Source organism: Syngnathus acus, chromosome 3 (assembly GCF_901709675.1).
Source record: "Syngnathus acus chromosome 3, fSynAcu1.2, whole genome shotgun sequence".
NCBI lineage: Eukaryota > Metazoa > Chordata > Actinopteri > Syngnathiformes > Syngnathidae > Syngnathus > Syngnathus acus.
In genome coordinates this window covers 18,763,873-18,789,421 of record NC_051089.1, presented here as the reverse complement: position 1 = coordinate 18,789,421, position 25,549 = coordinate 18,763,873, and the positions used below count along the sequence as shown (strand labels likewise).

The 25,549-nt window shown below is 42.4% G+C and overlaps 1 protein-coding gene and 1 long non-coding RNA gene across 5 annotated transcripts in view; both read left to right on the top strand.

The window, feature by feature from the left end:
* The first annotated feature begins 2,218 nt into the window (after positions 1 to 2,218).
* The window catches only part of plekho2 (pleckstrin homology domain containing, family O member 2), a 46,776-nt gene continuing 23,445 nt past the window's right edge, over positions 2,219 to 25,549 (top strand). For 2 of the 4 annotated variants that reach the window (XM_037246684.1, XM_037246683.1), the window contains exons 1-3: positions 2,228 to 2,626; positions 18,135 to 18,284; positions 20,998 to 21,120. In XM_037246684.1, the coding sequence (XP_037102579.1) occupies positions 2,618 to 2,626; positions 18,135 to 18,284; positions 20,998 to 21,120 (282 nt within the window). In that variant the 5' untranslated portion in view covers positions 2,228 to 2,617. Of the gene's footprint in view, positions 2,627 to 18,134; positions 18,285 to 20,997; positions 21,121 to 25,549 lie in introns of all 4 variants that reach the window. The other 2 variants (XM_037246685.1, XM_037246682.1) reach the window with 2 other exon arrangements.
* LOC119120095 lies at positions 7,356 to 10,331 on the top strand. Its single transcript, XR_005097445.1, has 2 exons — positions 7,356 to 7,521; positions 9,715 to 10,331. It is a non-coding gene; the product is annotated as an uncharacterized LOC119120095 (long non-coding RNA).

The following is a 25,549-nucleotide window of genomic DNA, read 5'->3' as shown; positions in this document are numbered from 1 at the left end:
TCAGGACCCTAACAGCCTGGAGATCACAAACTCCGCCAGTGGCGAGCAGTGCTCGCATACCACCACAGAGTCCCGGCACCCTCCGTCACGGATGTAGACGCACATCCCACCTCCTCGCGACTTTCCCCCTCGTACAATGGCCCGGTCCGCCCGATAGCACGCTAGCCGCTCCAGATGCACAGCAGAGTCCGGAATGATGACGGTCAACCAAGTCCCAGTGAACACGAGCACACAGCAGTTACGCACTGTCCGGTTCGTAGATCTCAGCAGGCGAAAGCAAACCATGTTGATGTCCAGCGACCGAACATTCGCCAGAAGACTGGAAGGCACGGCCGGGCGAGCTGGGTTGGCCGCCAGCCTGGCCCGGACGCCCTCGCTCTCGCCCCTCTTCAGCCTCCTCGCACACCGCTTCCGACGCTTCCCAACCGGGGGAGGAATAGCAGGCGAGTGCGGCGACGCCTCAGGACGGAGCAGACCGAGTGCCTTTAATGTCCCCGCTTCAAAGTCCAGAACGCCACAAAACTCGCTTTCGCCGATGTCGAGCAGAACCAGCCCGCTGTACTTGTAGCACAACCCAGTACGACGAGACGAACACACAAAACTGTCGGACAAACCCACATTAAACGACAAAACAAAACACCGTTCGGGACAGAGAGAGGCCGCTGCGTGTGCACGCGCCGCCATCTGATATATGTAAATTGATGTTTATCTCCACTTTTATGTATTAGACTAACTTTTGCAATTTTCATTTTTGATGGGGAAAATACCAGTTTTGAAGGACGGATGACAAATGTATGTAAAGGGTTGCAATATGTTCTAGAATTTTTTTTTTATTATGATCATATCAGTGTTAAAACAATCTTTGCCCGGTGCTGACTGTGGGGTGCAGCCGGTTCAGACCTCCATGGGGCCATAGGCAAAAATATGTGAAGGTGCCCCCCTAACTAAACATTTCTGTCGATGGAAGCAAGCATCGCATGTAATCCAATAACATCATACCAAGCAATACATCAAAGTGGACCTGAGAAAGTAAAGGTAAAAAATCTGAACGAAGAACGTTTTGCAGGCGCCAAGGCGTTCACGACAAACACAAGTGAAAAGAACACCTTCATATGCACATTCTGTAAGAAAGCAGGCCATAGCATACACAAGTGTCACAAATTCATAGCGGAAACAATTGAAGACCGTGTGAAACACATCAAGAGTGAAAGGCTATGCTTCGGTTGCTTGAAGCCTGGCCATCTATCTAAGAACTGTATTAAGCGAATGACCTGCGACACCAAGATGACCAAGATTACCTGAGGTTCTTATGGTGGGAGAACGGAGATCTAGAGTCACCACCATCAGTCTTTCGTATGCAAGTCCACTTGTTTGGCGTAGCTTCCTCCCCTGGCTGTGCCAATTTTGGTCTTAAACATCTAGCCACAGAAGGTCAAGAGGAATTTAGCCATGATGCAGTTAAATTCATCCAGCGAAACCTTTATGTAGATGACGGGTTAGTGAGCGTCACATCTGATACTGAGGCAGTTAAGCTCGTCTAGGAGGCTAGGCAGTTATTTAGTACAGGCAAGAAGAAAAGAAAAAAAAAGGGGGAGGACAGAAGTGATAAAAAGGTTAATGTCATAGTCAAAACACTTGTCATTGAGAGGGAAATCCCATAGCTGTGATTTGGTGGGAGTTTAACTGCCAAATTATATTTGTCATTTAATTTGTTTGATTTATTATTATTATTGTATACATGTTTTGTGTTCAGAGTTTCTCTTACTAATTGTGATTTGCACCTGGGACAGTACTGAGTTGCTTGATTTTGTTAGGATAGCATATTTGCGTTCCAGGGCTCGGTGCAAATTCGGACTCATTCACTTTTTCGGTGTTGTGCAGCCATCGAGGTACGAAATTGTTGCTTGTCATATTGGTTATGCTAAGTTTGTGTGTGTTTGTTGTACATTTCTTTTATTGCTTTTGTGAGTGTATGTTTTATATGATTCTGTCTGTTTGTAGTTTGACGGAGACGAACAAATAAACATCTGCTGTGGCAAACTATGGTGTGGTCTATCCGGAGGGAGTGATACTATTACCAAATAGTGTTTTGTTAAAGATGTCCGTCGTTGAGAAGGAAAACAAAGATGTAAAGTAACAGTTGGTTCTTTATTTGCAAGATCTTGGGTTGTTTAATGGCGATCAATGCACAAGGCACTTCAGCAGATGAAACAACGTCATACTCCAGATCAGAAGGTTTTATACTGTCCACTAGCAGGAACTAAGAAGAGAAGGGGAGGGAAGGAAAAACATGACCTTATAAGGTAGACATCTGTTCTGTTATCACCTGAATGTCCCATCATCTACTGAATGTTTTGTGTCTATGTGTCATGGAGTTACTGAGCTGTGCCTTATGTATACTGGAAAGTTAAAAAGCTCTGTGTGCAGTGTCTGTGAAGAAAAGAGGAAGTGGTACTCTTCATGGTCTTATAGACCGACACAGTTCTGTATTTCTTTTCATTTACAGGAAGTGTTGGCAATGTGAATATTAGGGAGGACCCACATTGTCTCAAAAGTGATAAAACAGCAGAGTGATTTCAAACCATTTGCAGTTCACATAACGGATTGTACCTTTATAATGGAAAACGTAAGTTATTTTTTGATTGTTCTATCAATTACAGTCTTATGTGTTTCAGCTAGCGTCATTCAGCCCAGAATACATGGTATGTAGTAAGCAAAAGTGAGATTCCATTAATTTACCAAATTACTTTACAGTACTACAACGCATGTTCACGCCTGAAGGTTGCAAATTGAGAAACATTGTTAGTTTTGTTTTTATCTTGTTTTCACACCTCCCACGTACATGTCAGTCCTTTACATCCTGTTGGTTACATTGGACTTGAGTGATTGCCATGAGTTCTGCTATGTTTAAGTCAACTTTTATTATATAGCCCTTAATCACAGAAACGTCTCAAAGGGCTTCACATGCCCACAGTTGACAAATATTAACACCATTAAAAACTTTAATAAATGTTTGATTACCTGAATTGGAAATGGTCAGGAGAAAAAAACAGATATTGTTCCTATGTTAGTTCCTTTTTATGAAAGAAAGCATTTATTTTAAAAAATGTAATTGAAACTACACAGCATGATCTCATGCAAGTATTAAAAGAAGTGACCTGGCCACATAAAAGGAAGAAAAGGAATCGAAGACACATCAATTAACTTTAGTATTAATGTTAGGTTTTGAGTGCTCATTGTCATTTTGTTTTGTAAACAAATCAAAAACCCATCTTGAAACAAGTGATTCCAGTCAACTGTGTCAAAGTAATTTATTTCTGCTCGAATTTGTTGAGCAAGCAACTGTCAACGTGCATCTCATGTGGGTTCATTTTGAGGAAGCCGATTTTGCAAAAAAGGAAGTCAAGTACTGTACAGAAATATCTTACAGCCAGCAGACAACACAACCTTTCGCAAATGCTCCTTAAAAAAAGGACTTAAAAAAGGAATTATTAAACAGATATAACTCACATTCCTTACTGCCTGGACAAAGCGCGCAAAGTGCTTGAACAAAGTACACCTAAATCTTGATTTTACTCGCTTTGATCCTACCCGACTTTCTGTTTTAGGTGGTTTAGTCATGGACCCCAATAAATTTTTTATTTGCCACATTTTCAGGGAGTATTTTAAATGGACGATATAAGGAATGTATACGAAGCAACATTACTAGCGTGTAAACCTTAGCATTTAGCCCCCTTAGCGGAAGCACCTCATCCACACAGTCACTCACAAGTCAAAGAGCGTGGCCGGACAAAGTTGTAGAATAAGTAGGGGAATGGGTGGGTGGAGGGAAAGAGGGGGTGGGGGTGAGCGAGGGAAATCGAGAAAGAGAGAGAGACAGACAGTGAGAGGCAGAGCGAGAGAGAGAGAGAGAGAGAGGCAGAGCGAGAGAGAGCGAGAGAGAGAGAGAGAACAGAAATAGTCTGTCGGTTTCTAACTTTCACCAATAGAGGGTACTAATCACAGTGAAACGACTTCTACAGATTCAACCCGTATCCAAACATATAAGGCAATGCAGGCTGTCTATTCTCCCGAAAAAACTTCAGGCATCACATTTCTCTAATGACCCTAAGCAGCTATGAGCCGAGGACACTACAGCCACAGCTCCACAAATCTTTCCTCCATATCGTGGCCCATCAGAGAACAACTGTCCGTTCTTTTTTTATGCCATTTTGTTTGTCTGTTTGTGTACGATATGTTCGATCTCGCGCCATAAATAGGAGCGCACTGTATTGCTATTGGTCAATGTCCAAGAACCACTCAAAGCACTACTATGTGGCATGACGACCAAAGATTCTTACATGCCAGACTTTCGTCGGCGTGGTCGTGAACTATCCTAGACGCCAGCCGTCCAATTGTGGATTATGTCACACTACACCAGGGGTCACCAACCTTTCTTAAACCGAGAGCTACTTTCTGGGTACTGATTAAGGCAAAGGGCTACCAGTTTGACACACACCTCTGAAATAGCCAATTTGCTCAATTTGGCTTTCACTATGTGATATTGTCATTTCCAGTTCACATGTAAGTGTGTGATTTTAACAAGAATAGCAAAAATACATTCAAACCTTAGTTTTTGACCACAATCCGTTCCAGAAGGCGGTTCGAGAAGCGAATCGGTTGAATTCCGAATCTATTTTTCCCATTGCAGATAATGGAATTTTTTTTTTATCGATTTCAAGACAAAAAAAACCCCACCTTTTTGAAAAAATTTTTCATTTGCGCATATTTGTCCGATCGCGCAACTGCAGCGCACCGCCGAACGCGCAGCTGTAGCGCGTCGCCCACCGCGCAACTGCACCGCGCTGGTCGCATTATTGTGACAGAGCCGTCGCTAAAATTTAGAAAATATTTTTAAAGTCCTGATGTACTTTCCAAAATTTAAGTGGACCTCAGTGCGCAGGGAGCTTAATTTGGTCCGATCGCGCAACTGCAGCGCACCGTCGAACGCGCAACCGTAGCGCGTCGCTGACCGCGCAACTGCACCGCGCAACTGCACCGCGCTGGTCGCATTATTGTGACAGAGCCGTCGCTAAAATTTAGAAAATATTTTTAAAGTCCTGATGTACTATCCAAAATTTAAGTGGACCTCAGCGCGCAGGGAGCTTCATTTGGTCCGATCGCACAACTGCAGCGCGCCGGGCGCTCTCTGTCGCATTGCTTTAAGAGCGTCTTTGTGTTTTAGGATGGCTTTACTGCTCCCACTTGCTTTCTTTGGAGGCATTATTAGGGGTTAATACAATCCTCAAAGTAACAAAAATACAATAACAACGGAGTCCGTCGGCATCCGGGCCGCACGGTCAGGTTTTCTCGGGTCCTCTCGGCTCATCTTGCGAGGTTCGACCTCCGAATTTTGTTCGACAACCGAAGCAAAAAAATCTCAAATTTTTTGTTCGAATTCCGATTTGTTCGAGAACCAGGACGTTCGAAAACCGAGGTTTGACTGTAAAATAAATAGATGCAGCTCACTGACAAGTGCCGCTATTTAAGCTAATTTTAGAACAGTCCCGCGGGCGACTCATGCGGTCCTCACGGGCGACCTGGTGCCCACGGGCACCGTGTTGGTGACCCCTGCACTACACAGATTGTGACACATCAAGACAACTCAAAATCGGCCACAACACACTACATTTGCCTGCGACACGTCTGTCAGCTCATTATCGGGCTACATTCGTGTAGTTTGATGTCGGCATTAAAGAGGCTCGTTAAACGCCCACACTCAGCTTGAAGGGTCGGCCTCCTCACTGGAAGTCTGTTGCTGGCAATCTTTCCAACAAGACAACCGCCAGCCGTTATGACGCAGTCTAGTGTGAGCCTCCTGGCTGAGCCGGCTGACACTTTGGTGTTTGTAAATTTCCATTTTTAGTCACTAGGTTGATTTTCTTTACTTTTCTTATTGATCGCATTCTGGCGTAGACTTGGGGTGCGTTCATGGACCGCACACACAGTTGGAAAACTCATTAATGCCACCAAAAAAGAAATTGCAGGGAGTATGTAAATACAAAAAAGACATGCATAATAAGTATAGTAATTAAATGCAGAAATTAAGGTAATATGAAAGTGTTCAATTCATGATTTCGTCACCAAAATTTGCTGATGTAACAAATGGAAAAGTGTGTAATTTTTTTTCTTAAATGAACACTTTACATTGCCTTAATTTCTGCATTTATTTTATTTATTTTTTATTTTATTTATTATGCATGCCAATTTTTTTTGGTTCATTTTAAGCGATAGTCTTTACAATGGTTTCCAATGGGGAAATTGTGATTTCTTCTTTCCATGACATAATCAGGCTGGTGTCTAATCAAGCAGACTCCGCCCAAAAATTGGGTGTCAGTAAGTAAGTAAGCCCTTCTGTTCCAAAATATGTTTAAATCTAGCATTGTAGCACTGACATAGCTTTCTTAATACAATGCCAATGTTGGGCTTACTTTACCATCCCTTTAAGACTTAAAGTTCGCGATGTCTCTTCCAATCACTATTCACACGATGGGCAGGCAGGATGGGATGGAACGGAGGCTGACAACAATATACTGTTTTGCTAACTTTGCTAGCAGCTCAGATGAAATTGACTCTGTATTTATAGACACTTTTTATTGGAAATGTGTTGCAAAAATAGATAAAGATGGGCATGACTTGACGAGAAAGAAGAAAATGGCCTGATAGTTGTGTAAAAAATATAGGCACCCAGGTACATGCATGTGTGCAATATGCCATTGTGGCAGACCTAAGAAGCACATGTCTTTCACAGACTGCCATCAAGTGAATAAAGAGCGCAACAAAGAACATAGAGTGGAACTCTGGAAGTCAACCGCCTCGGTACTCAATAATGGGGATGGGAATTAAGAACCGGTTCTTGTTGAGAATCGGTTCCCATGTTACCAATTTCTTGGAATCGTTGGCTATTTTTCTTAAGAATTCCCTTAGCGATTCCAGTCAGCAGGAATTATGTCACTACGCACGTTAGCGCAGCCAGAAACAATGATGGCACTTGCGAGGCTGATACGCTCTAATGTTTGGCTACATTTCGCCAAGAAGGACGAGAATAGACCGACATGCAATACTTGCAAAGCTGAAATTTCAACAAAGGGAGGAAATACCTCTAATATGCAAAAGCATGCCATTAGTTTAACAGAATGTCGCGTGTTTGATCCTCTGCGAAGGGACTGTCAACAACCTAGCACCAGCAGCAAAATGGACCCGAGCCCGGCGTGCAGTTTTACTGCAGGTAACTAACACTGCCTTTCATGCTAGCTGTATTTCTATGATTGTAAAATCTGTCATGCAAATCGCGTCTCATGTTTAATTTTAGATGACACCGTCGGACTGGTTCAGTTGCCAGCAGTATTGTACTTCTCGCGTTCACAGGGAGGCAGGGAGGAGCAAAATGTCTAGGGAAAGGACTAAGGAATGTCACTGTGCAGTGACAGTGTGTCGTTAAAGGCTTGCACCAATTTGCCACTGAAGAAGCCAATGATTTCAGTAGGTGATGATTTCTATTATAGGAGAATGTTTGCATTCTTTCCTCATAACTGAATATTTCACAAAGTGGTAATATATAAAAAAAAAATCATAATCATTTGAGCCTCTTATTTCCCCAAATGAGAATCGATAAAGAATTGAATCGTTATAAGGAATTGAAAATGGAATAGTCAGGGCTGTGGACTCGGTCGGATTTTTGCACCGAGTCCGACTTCTTGACCACGAGTCCGAATCTGAGTCCGGCTGTCCATTTTTTTCTGTTAATTCATGTGACTGCTTAGTCTTTATTCAAGGCTAATTTAGATCTAAATAATTACAACAGTTTTGTGATGGCTTTGTCTTTATTAAACATATAAACGAATACAATAAACAGATACTTTCAAGTTTTAATCATTAATTACACCATTATAGCTCAGACATTTATCTAAACACAAATAATTAGTGACGACCCCACAACTATCGAAACACATCAATGATATAAGCTGGGTGACATAATCGTCCTTGACATTGGTACATAATGTAAACATTAGCCTAAGTGCAACTCAACGTGGCCGCATTGATCGTAACTTACGCTCCGTTTCCCCCCCAAATCTAGAGGCAAAACATTGTTCTCTCCCGGGTTCTTTCATCTTGGCTGCGCGCGGGGCATTGTGGGTCTTGTACGTGCACGCACGCAGGCAGGCAGGCGCGGGCGCGCACGCAACAACTAAATTTGTCTTCATAACAAGCAAGCAGGGCTGTGGACAGTATTCCTACGCGCATTCTCAGCAGCATGATGAAAATAAAATTCAATAACGTCACTGAGGCATATTTTAACGAACTCCACTTTATTGTATGGCTTTTTAGCCCGTGCAATGTTCCAAGCCAATTGAAACAATGCAAGTGTGACAGTCTCGGAGTGCTTCGTAATTTTTTGGAAAAACTACCTATTTTTCTGCCTGACTTTTCAAAGTCTCCAAACTTGTGCTTGCGAAATTCAGTCCCTTTTGCAAAGTCCTTATCGATATTGGCATGAAGTGAGCTGAAGTGGCGCTGACCATTTTAGCTTTTAAATGCGCCAATGACGTCCAACATATCAGGCAGAATGGCTTGCCATAGCTATGCCAGCCTCAGTCACAAAGGGAAGACTAGAGTTCCTTTTACAGATGATTTTAATGATCTTCGCCAAAAATATCACCTTAGAACTAACAGAAATAGAAACAACAAAACCATTAATTCGTACATACATACATCTTACACAAATAAACACATTACACACGAATAAAGAGTAACGAACACACCACTTTGCCTGCTTGTGGCTAGGGCTGGGGTTAATCTTCTTGAAAGATGAGTCTTTATATGGATTTAAACACCAGCGTCGGAGTCCGCCATACACTTGTACTGATCGCTACAGGACGGGAACCGGAAGTTCGAGCCAAAACTCACGTGACGTAAAACCCCAAATTTTAGACTAATTCTCTACAAAAAATAGAATATATTTACTAATATGGAGATAATAGTGCCATAAACAATGTACACAACTTAAACAATGTACAAACAAAATAAATCAAAATAATTAGTGTAAACCTACATCGATAGCAAGAGCGCCATCCACTGGAATCAGCGAACGCTTCATGCACAAACTTACATCATTTACAATAGCGTTCAACAAAAAACAACTTTAACTCAGTTAAAAACGTCCTGTGTTCATCGTCATATATTCGTTTAGCTGTGCATTTTTTCCTTGCCATTTTGGCAAGCGTCTTGTCAGCTTTTCTGGACCTAATGGGCCCCCGTAGTCACAGTCGCCATTCATTAAAAAGCCAGCAAAACCAATCGCTCTGTTTGTCCCTCCTCCTTTGCGGGATTTCCCCTCACGCGCATGCGCGTTTGACCAAAAACCATATTGAACTCAAGCGAAGCAAATACGCACGAAAAATAAACACAAATGTTGATATGAACGTATTTTTTTTTATTGTCGGACTCGGTCAAAATCAGCACCGAGTCCGGCAAAAATGACCGAGTCCGACCGAGTCCGAGTCCCCGAGTCAGAGTCCACAGCCCTGATAGAAATCGTAAAAATTTTATCAATCCCCATCGCTACTCAACATATTTCCTTTGTAACGCAAAATGTCGGGAAATCTTTGTCCCGGAAACCAACCCGACTCACGCGGCTATTGTAAACAAAATACAGTTCTTTCCTCCTGCCGCTAGTTGACACTGGTTGGCGTTATTAAGCTGGTTGCCAACCGCCATTAAAGACGAAGAAGAGAAAAGACGCAGGAGAAAAGCTGAAGAGGAAAATGGTGAGAACAATGATACGTAGACAAGTATGAAAGAGGCGGTGCGACGGACTTGACATTGAAATTCAAAGGCAGTACCTACCAATGTACGGCCAACTGTCACAGGGAACATGGCTGGCGAGAAGGACGGGCGAGGTACGCCGGAGGTCAGCCACATGCGGGTTTCGACAAGGACGAGAGAGTGGATCTCTCACAGGGAGCACGTGCTGAGGTGCAAGAGGCGGGCCCCGGGGGGTGCTGACTTGATGGCCAGGGAGGCAGAGTTGGGCCAGTTCTGACCGTGTCATGCTGTGGTTGTCCTGATGGTGCTGCAAGCCTGAATTGCTGTCGTCCTGCGAGCTGACATCTGAGCAGCTGTCACTGGCACTAACAAGCACACAGCGCCCCTGGCAGATGACTGTGATGGAGGAGGCGGCTGTGGCGGAAGAGCGTCCAGCGGAATGGGTGTGTCGCTGATTTGTGAAGACACGCCCCAAATCCATGCTGGGTGAAAGGTATGGTCCCAATGTCTGCCACCCCATAAAAAAATTTATTAAAAAATCGGTTTGGTAATAACGGTAAAAGCATTGTTTGATACTAGTCAGAAGACAGACACAAGGCTGCAGTTATTTCTCTGTAGTACACCTCTCGTCTTTAAAAAAAAATTCCCATTTTTGAGCACTGAGGAAGGATTGAGATCGGGGAGTGGTTATTTAGATTGTTTACTTCCATGTACAGCAGGGGTGCCCAAACCTTTTCAGCTCGCGAGCTACTTTTGAAATGACCAAGTCACAAAGATCTACCCACAAAAAATGTATATATATATATATATATATATATATATATATATATATATATATATATGTATATATATATATATATACGTATATATGTATTGTTGGATATTTGGTCCACAATTTGGGAAGCGCGCTATCCGCGGCTCACTGCAAAAGCCATAACCCAGTGGTTCTTAACCCTAGGGGTGCGAGAAGGCTTCCTAGGGGGTGCGAGGATAACCTGGGGGAAATTTACAATTTTTCGGGGATAATGGTCGGGTAACCGAAAAAAGTGAAAAATTCTGGAAATCAAGAAGTCATTGTGTTAATTGGCATTAGGGGTAATGCTAATTAAGCCTTACTTTATAGCTGTAAAGTAAACCAATTATTATTATAATAATTATTTAGGGTTAGGGTTAGGAGTGCGAGAACTGGTTGGTGATTGAATGGGGTGCGAACAAGGAAAAAGGTTAAGAGCCACTGCCGTAGCCAATGACCTGTTATCCAATTTACTCACCGCGTGCTCGTTTTATTTCTTCAGTCTTCAGGCTAAGACACCGAAACAAAATTTAGACTTACACAGGTTGGTTGAGTTCAATCACAATTCTTGTTAAGAAAGCTCTGTTTTCAGGAAGGTACAATACAGCGCTGGGCCTTTGGTGCGACCATGCTCAAGAGCAGAAAGTCTCCATTCAGAAAAGGCAACGTTCAAGGTTCTTTGGTCAGCTTATATTCAGTTGCATATGCCAGTGTGGGCCGAGTTTGATGGGTGATGAGTCAGGGGGTGTGGCAAGTTCGCAGGAGAGTTTGATTCCATGGGGGTGGGTGCTGATTTTGGGCGATTCGGTGTGTGTAGGGGCTGTTGTCTTCCATCCCGTCTTTCGGCCTTTGCGATCACCTTTGGCCGGGTTCTTGGTTGTTTTTCCTCCTGCCGCTCTTCCTCTGGCACCTCTACCGGTTTTATCTCCAAGTGTCCTTCCTGTAAACCAGGGGTCCCCAAACTTTTTCCAATGAGGGCCACATAACTTTTCCCTTCTCTGATGGGGGGCCGGGTCAGTTTCTAACAGAAAAAGTGTGACAATCACAGGTGTCCCTAAATGTAATCATTTAGTGTTTTCCAGAAAACATGCTGACACTCCAGCGCACCACACATATCCAAATATTAATAACCCTTTCTGAGATCAAATAGCCCACTCTGGGTTCTTCACAGAATAAAATAACGCGGAAAATATATAGGCCAATAACACTATTTATGAACTCGATAAAGAATCAAATAACCCTCAGTGGGTTCTTAACAGAAAGAAAGTTATGCTGTGCCGTGCACAATCCTAGGTAAAAGTTCAACTTCGCTTGAGACCCCATTCTTCCATCTCCCGGCTCATGCGTCCTATTAAACCCCGAGACGCGCCCACCATACTTGGGGCCCCGACAGTCGTGATGCTGGCAACCTTTGCCCAGTCCAGATCCAACTGTTGCATGGTTTTACATACTTTGGCGAAAATCGTAGTGCCTTTCAGGCTTTGTAGGGATGCCAGCTCCTCGCACATCTCAAAGTTTGCGGTAACTCCACGAATAAAAATAAGAAGCTCCGCGGTGTCAAGTCAAGCTTATTTGTACAGCCCTAAATCACAAGCAGTCTCAAAGGGCTTCACATAGACAAACAATTGACAATTATTCTCAAAGCATCCCCTGATCTTAAGCTCCCAAAAGGGCAAGGAAAAACAAAAAAAAACCCTACCAGGGGGAAAAATGAGAAACCTTGAGAAGGGACCACAGATGGAAGGATCCCCCTTTCAGGATCCCCCTTTCAGAACTTTTCTGCTCGCATTTGGCCTTGCAAGCTGGCGTACTTGTCTTTGTGACGGGATTCATAATGTCGGCGCAGGTTGTATTCCTTGAATACCGCCACCATCTCTTGACAGATGAGACAAGCAGTCTTTTCTTTGAATTGAACAAAAAAAAAAAAGTGTGTCCACTGCGGGTTAAATACCCTGCATTCGGAATCAATTTTTCTCTTACCCAACCTTTTTGCCATTATTCCGTTCTTTCACGTTCTATGACTGGGTTATGGGTGGCCATAAGGGTAAAATCATGCTGGGGCAAAGTGAGGTCGTAGTAGCATTTTTTTCTCCGTCTCTGGTATTGTTTAGCATTTTTTTCCCATCTCTGGTATTGTTCAGGGGGTCTGGTATTGTTTAGCATTTTCTTCCGTCTCTGGTATTGTTCAGGGGGCCGGGTCTAATGCGGACGGGGGCCGTATACGGCCCGCGGGCCGTAGTTTGGGGACCACTGTAAACCATTCTTGCACATACATCCACTTCGCCCACTGTCGCACACCGCCCATTCATCATTCTTTCAATTTTGTCATTTTGTACGGAATTATGTGAGCTTTTGGCTGTGACATCATCAATTTATTAATGTTCCCTGACTATGCAGTTTGTACTCACCACTTACCATGTTTTTGTTTGTTTGTTCTTTTGATACTCCATGTACTTGCTTACGTCATCATATTCTTAGTTTAATCATTCTTCCAACCATATCTTTTCTTTGTTAGGCAAAATATTTCCCTCTGTCCAGAACGTTCAGTAGTAATCGAAAACTGGCGTCTAGCATTAGTCAAAACATAAGATATAATCAAGTACTGAACATTTTTAGACGACTTTGGCAGTGTCCGTGATTTAGAAAATCATCAGGCATGCATTAAACAGTTCCTTAAGGGTCATTAAGCTATTCAGGCAATATATCAAAAAACATTTGTTATTTCAAAGTGCTCAGAAATACATATCAGATCATAAAGTTATAAAAACGTTTGTCATTACCACCTATCAAAAATGTCTGGTTATGTCTTCTTTATTGATTTGGTGTGTAGGTATAATTACATGCTTAAAATGTTTCTTTTATTGATTTATTATATGAATATACTTGTCTGCTTATGTACTTTATTCAATGAGGTTTGAGCATATCTGTTTTTGTAGCTAGGCAGGACTTTTTTTATTTCGACCCCATTCCTTCACTACTACTAGAAATACTACTACTACTACTACTTTTACTACATGTGCTACTACTACTACAAGTACTACTACTAGAAGTACTTACTACTACAAGTACTACTTCTACAAGTACTACTAGTAATACTATAAGTACTACAATTACCACAAGTACTACTACTACTCTTACAAATACTATTAGTAAGACTACAAGTACTACAATTACCACAAGTACTACTACTACAAGTCCGACGAATACTACTATTACTACTAGTACTGCTACTACTACTACTACTACAACTACTACTAATACAAGCACGACGACTGCTACTACTGCTATTACTAGTACTACTACTACTACGGCATTCCTGTGTGGAGTTTGCATGTTTTACCCTGTGTTTGTGCGGGTTACCTCCCACATTCCAAAAACATGCATGAAATGAAAGGCTGATTGACCACTCCAAATTGCGTGTATGTGTGATTGTGAGTGTTGATGGGTGTTTGTCCATGTATACCCTGCGATTGGCTGGCAACCAGCTCAGGGTCTACCCGGACTACTGCCCAAAAGACACGCATGCAATCCTCGTGAGGATAAGTGCTTTGGAAGATGAATAACATCACATCACATTAACAAAAACATCACATCACAAATGATCACATCCCATAACATAAACATCAAATCACAAAAACTGCATTCACATAAACACCACCACATCATGTAAACGTGACCACGTAAACATCGCAACACTTAAACATCACATAACAAACATCACAACATAAACATCACATCACATAAACATCATGTCACATAACAAACATCACAAACACCACATCACAAAACAAACTACATTATGTTGGATTTGGTCCACAATTTGGGAAGCGCGCTATCCGTGCCTCACGGCAAAAGCCATAGCCAATCACCTGTTATCCAATTTACTCACTCCGTGCTCGTTTTATTTCTTCAGTTTTAGGAAAAGGCTAAGACACCGAAACAAAATTTAGACATACACAGGTTGGTTGAGTTCAATCACAATTCTTGTTAATTCTCTGTTTTCAGGAAAAATACAATACAGAGCTGGTTCCGTGGGGGTGGGTGATGATTATGGGCGATTCGGTGTGTGTAGGGGCTGTTGATTTCCATCCCGTCTTTCGGCCTTGGCGATCACCTTTGGCCGGGTTCTTGGTTGTTTTGCTCTTCCTCTGGCACCTCTACCAGTCTTATCTCCAAGTGTCCTTCCTGTAAACTATTCACCATTCATTATCCTTTCAATTTTATCATTTTGTACGGAATTATGTGAACTTTTGGGTGTGACATTATCAATTTATTAATGTTCCCTGACTATGCAAAGTTCTTACTCACCACTTACCATGCATTTGTTTGTTTGTTCTTTTGACACTATCTTTTGACACACATCTTTTCATTGTTAGGCAAAACATTTCCCTCTGTCCAGAACATTCAGTAGTAATCCAAAACTGGCGTCTAGCATTAGGCGACATATGACATCACATCCAGCATTAATGAAAACACAAGATATAATCAAGTACTGAACATTTTTTAGACGACTTTGACAGTGTCCGTGATTGAGAAAAACATCAGGCATGCATTAAACAGTTCCTTAAGGCAGTGGTTCTCAAATGGGGGTACGCGTACCCCTGGGGGTACGTGGAGGTACTCCAGGGGGTACGTGAGATATTACAAAAATATATACCGGTATTAAAAAAAAACAAAAAAAAAACAGTAAGCCTGATTGTCTTGAGAATTAGTTATAAAAAGTTTGATGAAATACAAATGTATGTTTTATATTCAGTATTCAATTTTAATCCTTAATAAACGGACTCTCCACAAACCAATAGCAGTCACCTGCGGTTGCCTTGACGACGCACTGTAACATGGAGATGTGGCTAAAGCGTAGCAGCGATGCTGCTATTGAAAACACTGAGAAACAAGTAAAAATGAAGGCAAAACCAGAGCCGACGAAGTACCGACAGTAAATGAAAGACTACTGTTTGATGGGATCTACGTCCACAAGTTGTAACCCACCCAAAGCGCTGTGCTTTTTTCGGGGGGAGAAATTAGCCAACGCTAGCATGAAGCCGGCACATCTCCAGCGGCATCTCATCACAAAACACGGATACCATGTTGGTAAGCCACCGGAGTTCTTCAGGAGGAAACTTTCTGACTTCAAGTCATCCCAAGACACAATGCGAAAAGCCTCCACTACATCAGCCAAAGCCCTGAAGGCTTCTTATGCGGTTTCTTTGCTAGTAGCTAAAGCCAAAAAAACGTTCAGCATAGCTCCATGTTTCTCACTAAAATGTAGTGTGCAAAAGACTCATTCAAGCTTCAAGACTGTTCAATGCTTGTTCAATGCTTGTCAAATCTAAATCAAATGTTCAATGCAACAATTCAATTTTAGGAGAAAAAAAAGGTTGTTTTTTATCCCAAAAGAGGTTAAGTTGATTATTTTTTATGAGCAAATCTTTATTATTAAGTTATCAATTTATTTTGTAAAGATATTCATTATTTATAATTAAGTTAATTTATTTTTGTGAACACATTTTTAGTTATGTGTATTTTTATTTCCTTGCAAGAGATTATTACAAGAAAGATTAATATAAATTAGCAGTGTTCTGCATACAGTATTTGAGTTTTGAAAGGGTTTATGCCTTCTTGGTGGTCACTGTTTACTGTTTATCGTTTTTGTTTCTATATGCAATGTTTGAAACATAAATGTGTCTGTCAGGTACATTGCTACAAGTTGTTTAACTTTCACAAATCAAACACTGATGGGACAATCCTGTACCTCTTTCTTTTCGAGCAGAAATGTGTTGCGCTGGTCAGGGGGTACTTGGCTGAAAAAATATTTGAAAGTGGGTACATCACTGAAAAAACTTTGAGAACCACTGCCTTAAGGGTCATTAAGGTATTCAGGCAATATATCAAAAAACATTTGTTATTTCAAAGTGCACAGAAATACAAATCAGATCATAGTTATAAAAACGTTTTGTCATTACCACCTATCAAAAACGTCTAGTTATGTCTTCTTTATTGATTTGGCGTGAAGGTATAATTATATGCTTAAAATGTTTCTTTTATTGATTTAATATGTGAATATACTTGTCTGCTTATGTACTTTATTCAATGAGGTTTGAGCATATCTGTTTTTGTAACTAGGCAGGACTTTTTGTATTTCGACCTAATTTCTTCAATTATTATTACATGTATACCGTATTTTACAGACTATAAGCAGCCAATTTTTGCACAAGCTTTGAACCCTGCAGCTTGTAGTCTGGTGCGGCATATCTATGGATTTTTTGTGATGTCTAATACACTCATTAGTAAAAAGGTACTGGACAGCTGTTGTGCAGCACTGCTTTGCTCAATGGAGAGATATGTGACCAGACACACGGTCACTGGGAGAAGAGTAGTGTGTTGATCACATGTCCGTCCGCCAGGCAAATAATGCCGCACAATTGACACGAACAAGAGACAGTACGAGATCAAGACGGACATTACTGGAGTAAGGAAGCTTTTATACACAAACCCTCATTAGAGGGGACAAAAAAATGCATATGATGCAGCTTTTAAGTTAAAGGCAGTCGTTTTGGCTCTTAACAAAGGAAATAGAGCTGCAGCATCTCTTGTAGAGGTTTTCTCTGGCCACTAGAGGCCACTGGGCTATTGTTGATGACATCTTGTCGCATGAACCTTTTCAGTATTTTTTTTCCCCCGGGTCATGTCTTCTCCAGAGCTTTAGGTGTAGCTCGTATCGCATGGCAAACTTTACCCCTGTAAGTGGTCCAATTTTATTATTAGTTGTGTGTTGCTAGTGTTCCCTGCACATTAAGTATATTAAGGACATCGCGGAGATTTATGCATGTTTGTATGTTTGCAAGTTTACAGAGCTTCTTCATCTCTGTCAATATACATTATGTTAATAAAAGGTATGCGTCCCCAAAGAACCATCTTGTGTATATTCTCTTACAAATGATAAATAAACATTAAAACACCTGCGATTTATAGTCTGGTGCGTCTTATATGTGAACAAAACAAGAGTTCCCCCTAATTATAGCTGGTGTGGCCTATAATCAGGTGCGTCTTATAGTCCAGAATTTACGGTAAATAATATGTGTGGTTTAGGTATGCAAGTGACCTTAGGTATTTTATTTTTTTATATTTGCCGCTTAACAGAGCTGTTTATGTTTGGTATCCACATAAAAGATACAATACTATGTGTGCATTTTAATGAAACATTTCAGAGGCGTAGCCAGGAATTTTTCCAGTAGGGGCGCACGCCCACAGGAAAAAAAATCGAACATCACCCACGCCGTTCGCTGATCGCTAAAACAACATCCGGGTCCGGGAGGCAAACGGTGAATGGATAACATCGCGCACATAGAATAGCGCAAGCACATTCGCGCAAGACCGAAAGAAAAAAACGGCATGAAAATGAAGAATCGAAAAAGCTCGATTTTTTTCAACCGGGGCGCAGGGAGTCCTAACCGGGGCGCCGCCCCGGCTCGCCCCGGCTTGGCTACGCCTCTGAAACATTTGTATATATAACATTGAGCATTTTTTATCATTGAAGGCTACACATGATCACCAAGCTCCGTCTAACAACCCTGAATTCCTTGGTAAGGCCGGGTGGGTTAAAAAGGCTCCTTGCAGACTGCTGGCTAGCTATAAAGACAGCTACATCCATGTTGACAAGACTGCTATTGCTGTATATCAAAATGAGGTACAGTATGTTGTCATTCCCTTGTATGGTTTATATACTATGTGGAAAGTATCATATTGTCCTTGCATAAATAGAGTAGGATTAGCTTTTTAATATGTCTTTTACAATATCAGAGCGATTATGGCCCCTTTCATACTAAAAGTGATAATAATGCGTTGGATTTATATTGCGCTTTTCTATAGAAGCCTGTACTCAAAGGGCTCACATTATTCATACGCTCACCCATTCACCCATTGGTGGTGGTAAGCTACGTAAGTAGCCATAGCTGCTCTGGGGCAGGCTGACAGCATGGCTGCCAATGTGCGACTATGGTTTTTCCGAGCACCACCAAATATTCATACACCAATGTGAGTAGCACTTCAGCCAAGGTGGGTAAACTGTCTTGCCCAAGGACACAATGAACCATGACTCAGGCAACCAGCCAACCCCTCCGGTGACTGGATGACTGTTCTACCACTGAGCCACGTAACCCATAAATCATATAGGGATTTTCAAACTCATGTTCCACATACGTTTTGTATCTACAATGTAAAATGTTTGATATATGATACAAATAAGTATTCAATAAAATTTTATGAGAACATATAGTCTATATAGAAAATCTCTTACATTTAATACCTACATCAAGAAAATTATAAGTATCTACTGTATAGGCAAATTGAAAATGGTTTTGATAGGTTAATAGTGTAACTCCAAATTGTAGTCAATATTTGCTGCATATCTTAATAAATACGGTGATCCCTCGTTTGTGTCATGGTTTTGGCGACTGATTTGGCCCACATGCAGAACACACTCAGGAGTCTGAGGAGATTTTAAAGTGTTTATTGAAAGGGGGATGAATAGCAGAGCTGAGGGTCCGGGACAGGAGCAACAGAACTGATCCTTCAGAAGGTGGAGAGAGCAAAGTACCACCAGAGAGGAGTGGATTCTGCCGGGAGGTCAGCAGGGTGGATCCAGGAGCTGGAAGACAGCAACAGAGTTTATCAGATGGCTCGATAGGAACTTGGCGGAGGGCAAACAGAGTGCCAGGTGAAGTGGCGGAAAGCAAGCAGGGCAGATCAGCGCACAAATCCAAAGCCTTGGAGGCAACCACATGGGCAACACTCAGGCGAGGAGTTGCTGGCAGCAAGCTCCTTAAAAGCTTCACCTTAATAAGCTTCAATCGGCAACACCTGTGGATCCTCAGCCACCCTGCTAACGGACGCCACCTGTGGAAAAAGAGGAGAAGGCTCCCAGACCCTAACAGTTTGGGCAGAACCACCTGTGGAAAATTAAAATCTGCAAAGTAGGAACGATATATGCATTATGTAGAAATTTAAATACCAATGTATTGATATTTCCAACACATAGTGTTTCTTGATGGGCGCTAGAGAGCATGGGTGTATTGTAAGTCAATTAAAAGTGTGGTTTGCCTGACCAAGCAATGCAAAGTGCCCAACCTCAGAATTACCACACTACGCTAACCCGGGGGGACATCATGCAAAGCGAAACCAAAGTGAGTCACGGTTGCGCATGAATCTCATGAATATTAAAGCTTTTTAAATCCTTCCCAAAACTTTTACAGCTACATAAACCTTTCTTATTCTCTTAATAACCATTCCCACACTGTTCTGTGCATATATTGTACCATTACAGTAAATAAAAGAACAAACGTGATATTGTCACGTGTCCCAACTCCTTCTGCATTGGTTGGTGTGCATGGCCGGTTGCCGCCTCCTAATCTTTGTCCTCTGTGTCACTTATAAAAAACGCCACTGCTGACTCCGGAAGTAGACGTCAGACTCATCGTCAGTTGCGGTTCCAATTATTCCACAGGCTGATATAACTATATATAAACTACATATCAAATAACTATGAATTAAAAAGTTTATTGAATCATCTGTGTCACTCCAAATCATTAAATCCATCGAAATCTTCGTCCTCTGTGTCACTTATAAACAACTCCGCTGACTCCGGAAATCAGTGGATGTATTCAGACTCATCGTCAAATGCAGTTCCAATTTTACCACAGGCCTAGAGCGCCCTCATGCGGTTCAGTGTGAAAATAACACGTGAAGTGATATACCACTAGTAAGTAAGTAATGTTAATGTTAATCTTAATGATCTTGAATAGATTAATGTGCATGTTCTTGCTGAGAGGTCCAAATATGAAAATGTTTAACAGATGCCAATCATACAAACCTCTGTTGTACTTTCCAACTTCGACCTCAGCGGTTAGTGCTCTGCGTTTCCAAGCCAAACCTGCTGGGGCTGTGGCTACAATCCTCAAATAGTGATTCTTTTGGTTTCGCAATGTCAGGACATAGATTTGTGCATCGACCGCAGTGATTTTGATGCAAATGAGGGACACGGTGCGAATTGGCTCGGAAAAGTGTACTTCTATTCCACAAAGGCGCAAACACCCCGTTTCGCTGAATTCTACCAGCACAACGTCTAGCAAAATACCAAAAGAAAGAACTTCACCCATGCGCACAGACTGCTCTGTGCTAGACTTGCACCCAAAACAAAATTAAGGCCCATAGAATTAGCTAGGGCGGCCGTATACTATGTCAGGTTAGATGTAGTGATGTCGGTGTTAAGTTTGATGTATTATCAAAATTATTTAAAATTAATATGGCCAAAATAGCAATACAAAATACTGTAGATTTCCCCACACTCTCTGGATTTTATTGGTAAAATTGAATTGATGAATAATACATGCTTTGTGTTACAGGACCTCACAAACTGCATTGAAAGTCTTGACCTACAAAACTATGATAAATGTCATGAATTAAAAAGCCGATTAATGAGGAAACACAGACTGATCCTTATTCGATCGCCGAAGACTGCAAATGAGGTAAGCTAAAAGAATTTTTAGGTGAAATGACAACAGTACAACAACATGATTTCAATGTATTGAGTGCGGATTGAGTGACAGGTCAGAGGGAAACCAATCTATGTTGGACCCGGCCTTGACCTTAGCCTTAAGCTCGTATCCCACGCAGGAACGAAATTTGCGAATGTTTGCAAATGTAGTGAATATTGATTTTTTTTTTTTCTTTGTCAGGGTTTATTCAAGGTTGCAAACTTTCACAAAGTCATCCAATAGACGTTCAGTTCAGTTTTAATGGTTGCAAACAGTTTTTTTTACCATCAAGAAATTGAGCATATTTAAAAATAATTGACTCCAAAATGCATATAATTATCCATCCATCCATTATCTATACTGCTTGTCCCCACGGGGGTCACGGGCGTGCTGGAGTTCGGCATTAATTTTTAATGTCCAATTCAGTATTTGAGTTGTGTAGTAGCTGTTGTGAAAGTGATATACAGTCAAATCTCGGTTTTTGACCACAATCCGTTCCAGAAGGCGGTTCGAGAAGCGAATCGGTCGAATTCCGAATCTATTTTTGCCATTACAAATAATGGAAAAAAATGTAATCCGTTCCGAGACAAAAAAACCCAGCCTTTTTAAAGCATTTTTTCATTTGCGCATTTTTGTCCGATCGCGCAACTGCAGCACACCGCCGGACGCGCAACCGTAGCGCGTCGCCGACCGCGCAACTGCACTGCGCTGGTCGCATTATTGTGACAGAGCCGTCGCTGAAATTTAGAAAATATTTTTAAAGTCCTGATGTACTTTCCAAAATTTAAGTAGACCTAAGTGCGCAGGGAGCTTAATTTTGTCCGATCGCGCAACTACAGCGCACCGCCGAACGCGCAAAGGTAGCGCGCCGCCGACTGCGCAACTGCACCGCGCTGGTCACATTATTGTGACAGAGCCGTCGCTAAAATTTAGAAAATATTTTTAAAGTCCTGATGTACTTTACAAAATTTAAGTGGACCTCAGTGCGCAGGGAGCTTAATTTGGTCCGATCGCGCAACCGCAGCGCGCCGGGCGCTCACTGTCGCATTGCTTTAAGAGCGTCTTTGTGTTTTAGGATGGCTTTACTCCTCCCACTTGCTTTCTTTGGAGGCATGATTAAGGGTTATTACAATCCTCAAAGTAGCGAAAATACAATAACAACGAACGGAGTCAGTCGGCATCCAGGCCGCGCGGTCGAGTTTTCTCAGGTCCTCTCGGCTCTTCTCGCGAGGTTCGGCCTCCGAATTTTTGTTCGATAACCGAAGCAAAAAAATCTCGAATTTTTCGTTCGAATTCCGATTTGTTCGAGAACCGGGACGTTCAAAAACCGAGGTTTGACTGTACAGTCCCCCACATCGACAGCAGCAAAACAACTGAACCAACCAAAGATACAGCCTTCCTCTGTGCCTTAGAGGATTCCCTCCCCGACCCACCCCTGTCCAGCTCTGCCCAGCAGTACTGGGATGGCTTGAGGGATGCCATACACAGCACGGCCCTGTCAGTCTTTGGCAAAAAGCAGGGAAAGCCAAACGACTGGTTCGATGCCAATTTAACAACATTGGCACCAATCCTCGAAGAAAAACGCGTCGCCCTCACAAATTACAAGCATACTCCAAACCAGTGACGTGCGGTGAAGTTCATGACTGGGGAGGCACTGACGTCAACCCCCCCCCCCCGGCACTTAACCGTGTCACAAAAAAGGTTGGGGAACGCTGCTCAAGTGTGGCTGATTCATTATTTAATTTGAACTATTTTAATTAAAATCTCATATCAGCAGTCTTCATGGAATCAAAAACTTGTTTTCGATCGTGCGTACAACTCCGTTCCGAAGTCCTGTTGTCTGAATCAAACCTTTTAACTCCGGAGTTGCTCTTCCTTTCCTGCTTCGACCGAAAATCCATAGTTGAAAATCGTTTGGATATGTAATCCTCCATTGTAAAATAAAATGTGAAAACGAGAAAAAAAAAAAAAAGAAATAAATGGACGACTGCTCCTCAGTTGTTCACTGTAAATTTGAACTGGAGATCACTTATTCTACAGGTAGGCGCATGAGGCATCCCGGGATCACTAGCACCCCCTGCCATAAGGCTGGGGAACCTTTTTTCGTAGCCTCCGTAAGGTATCTTTTCAAAGCCGTTTTGTTCATCTAAAGAAACGTCATGTTACAGACAGATGACAAAAAAACACAAGATATTATATAAATCAGCTTAACTGCGGAAATTAGTTACCGTAATATTCGGACTATAAGTCGCGTTTTTTTTCATAGTTTGGGTGGGTGGGCGACTTATACTCAGGAGCGACTTATATGTGTTTTTTTTCAAAAATTTTCCAAAAAAAAACCCGCGATAAACGAACCGCAATGTAGCAAGGGATTACTGTAATTTGAATTTCAAGTGACGTCAGCAGCGCGACGTCAGCAGCGCGACGTCAGCAGCGCAACGTCAGCAGCGTCAGCAGCGTCAGCAGCGTCAGCAGCGCGACGCGCCGTTGTTTACATGAAGGACAAAGATTGACTCGACGGAGCTCTCTTTCACTTCCGTGGATTGAAGTCGGGGGCCGGCGCTCGGCCGGGTGGCTGTCCAGGGACGGTGGATGGGGCTCGGACAATGCTTTTACGCACGCCCGGTCCTCTACCGAGCTGTCTTTCACCTCCGTGGATGGAAGTCGAGGGCCGGCGCTCGGCCGGGTGGCTGTCCGGGGACGGTGGATGGGGCTCAGTCATGGCTTTTACGCACGCCCGGTCCTATTCTATGGAGCTCTCTTCCATTTCCGGGGCTGGAAGTCCACGCCGCCACACGCCTGTAAGTTTGTTTTGTTAAATAAAGAGCCGTTTACCAAACCCACGTCTTTCCTTGAACTTTGTTAACGCTACAATATAGTTATATAGTAGATCTGTGGAATAACGACGAGGCTGACGTCAGGGCGCACGCACGCGCGGCGTTGTTGACAAAGGACGAGGAATTTGATCGATGGATTTAATGATTTAGAGTGCACAGATGGTTTGATAACATTATTGCTTTTATAATAGTTATTTGATATATAATTTATATATCGTTATATGGGCCTGTGGAATATTTTGAAGTGCAAGAGCCGTCAGCGGCGCGCACGCATTGTTGACAAAGGACGATTGATGGATTTAATGAATTGGAGTGACACAGATGGTTTTATTAACGTGTTATTTATGTAATAGTTTTTTGAATAACTCTGAATTTTACGTCAGGGCCGTTCTCAGCTCTTAGTTTGTGTTTATGTCACGTTAGCATACCTATCGTTTAGCCTGTTGTTGCTCGTTCATGACTGTTCTTGGTGTTGGATTTTGTCGAATAAATTGCCCCCCAAAATGCGACTTATACTCCGGAGCGACTTATATATGTTTTTTTTCACTTTTTCGGGCATTTTATGGCTGGTGCGACTTATACTCCGGTGCGACTTATAGTCCGAAAATTACGGTAATATAGCCACTGTGTTTGAACACTTAAACAGGGACATAAAGACAGAGAGCAGTTCTGTCTAACTGCATAGCCTGTCAACATAGGCAGCCGTGTGATTACGCAATCTTCAGAGGAGGCTAGACAAGAAGTTGGCTCCTCCGAGCGAACCGTCTTCGGTTTTAAAATAACTATAAAAATTCAGCGATTTTGGTTCAAAATGATACAAAACTAATGAAATTAAAGGAAAATGACTTTATAAGAAAAACAATAGAATTTCTTTTTCCCCTTTTCATGATGGCAGGAGAGGCGTTGCCTCCTCTGACCGCACGTCCCTGCTCCAAACATCAAAACTCTACAGGCCCTCCGATCTTCTAGGGCAGGGGTCTCAAACTCCAGTCCTCGGGGGCCGCATTCCTACATGTTTTCCAAGTTTCCCTTGTTAAATACACCTGATTCAAATGATCAGTTCATCCTCACGTTCTGCAGGAGCCTGATAATTGAATCAGGTATAACGAGGGAAACTTGGAAAACATGTAGGAATGCGGCCCCTGAGGACTGGAGTTTGAGACCCCTGTTCTAGGGGGAAACTTCAACAAGCCTCTAGACCAGGGGTCACCAACACGGTGCCCACGGGCACCAAGTCGGCCGTGAGGACCGCAGGAGTCGCCCGGAGGACTGTTCTAAAATTAGCTCAAATAGCGGAACTTGTCAGTGAGCTGCATCTATTTATTTTAGAGTCAAAGCTCGGTTTTCGAACGTCCTGGTTCTCGAACAAATCGGAATTCCAACAAAAAATTCGAGATTCTTTTGCTTTGGTTGTCGAATAAAATTTGGAGGTTGAACCTCGCGAGATGAGCCGGGAGGACCCGAAAAAAACCCGACCGCGCGGCCCGGATGCCGACGGACTCCGTTGTTATTGTATTTTCGTTACTTTGAGGATTGTATTAACCTCTAATCATGCCTCCAAAGAAAGCAATGCGACAGTGAGC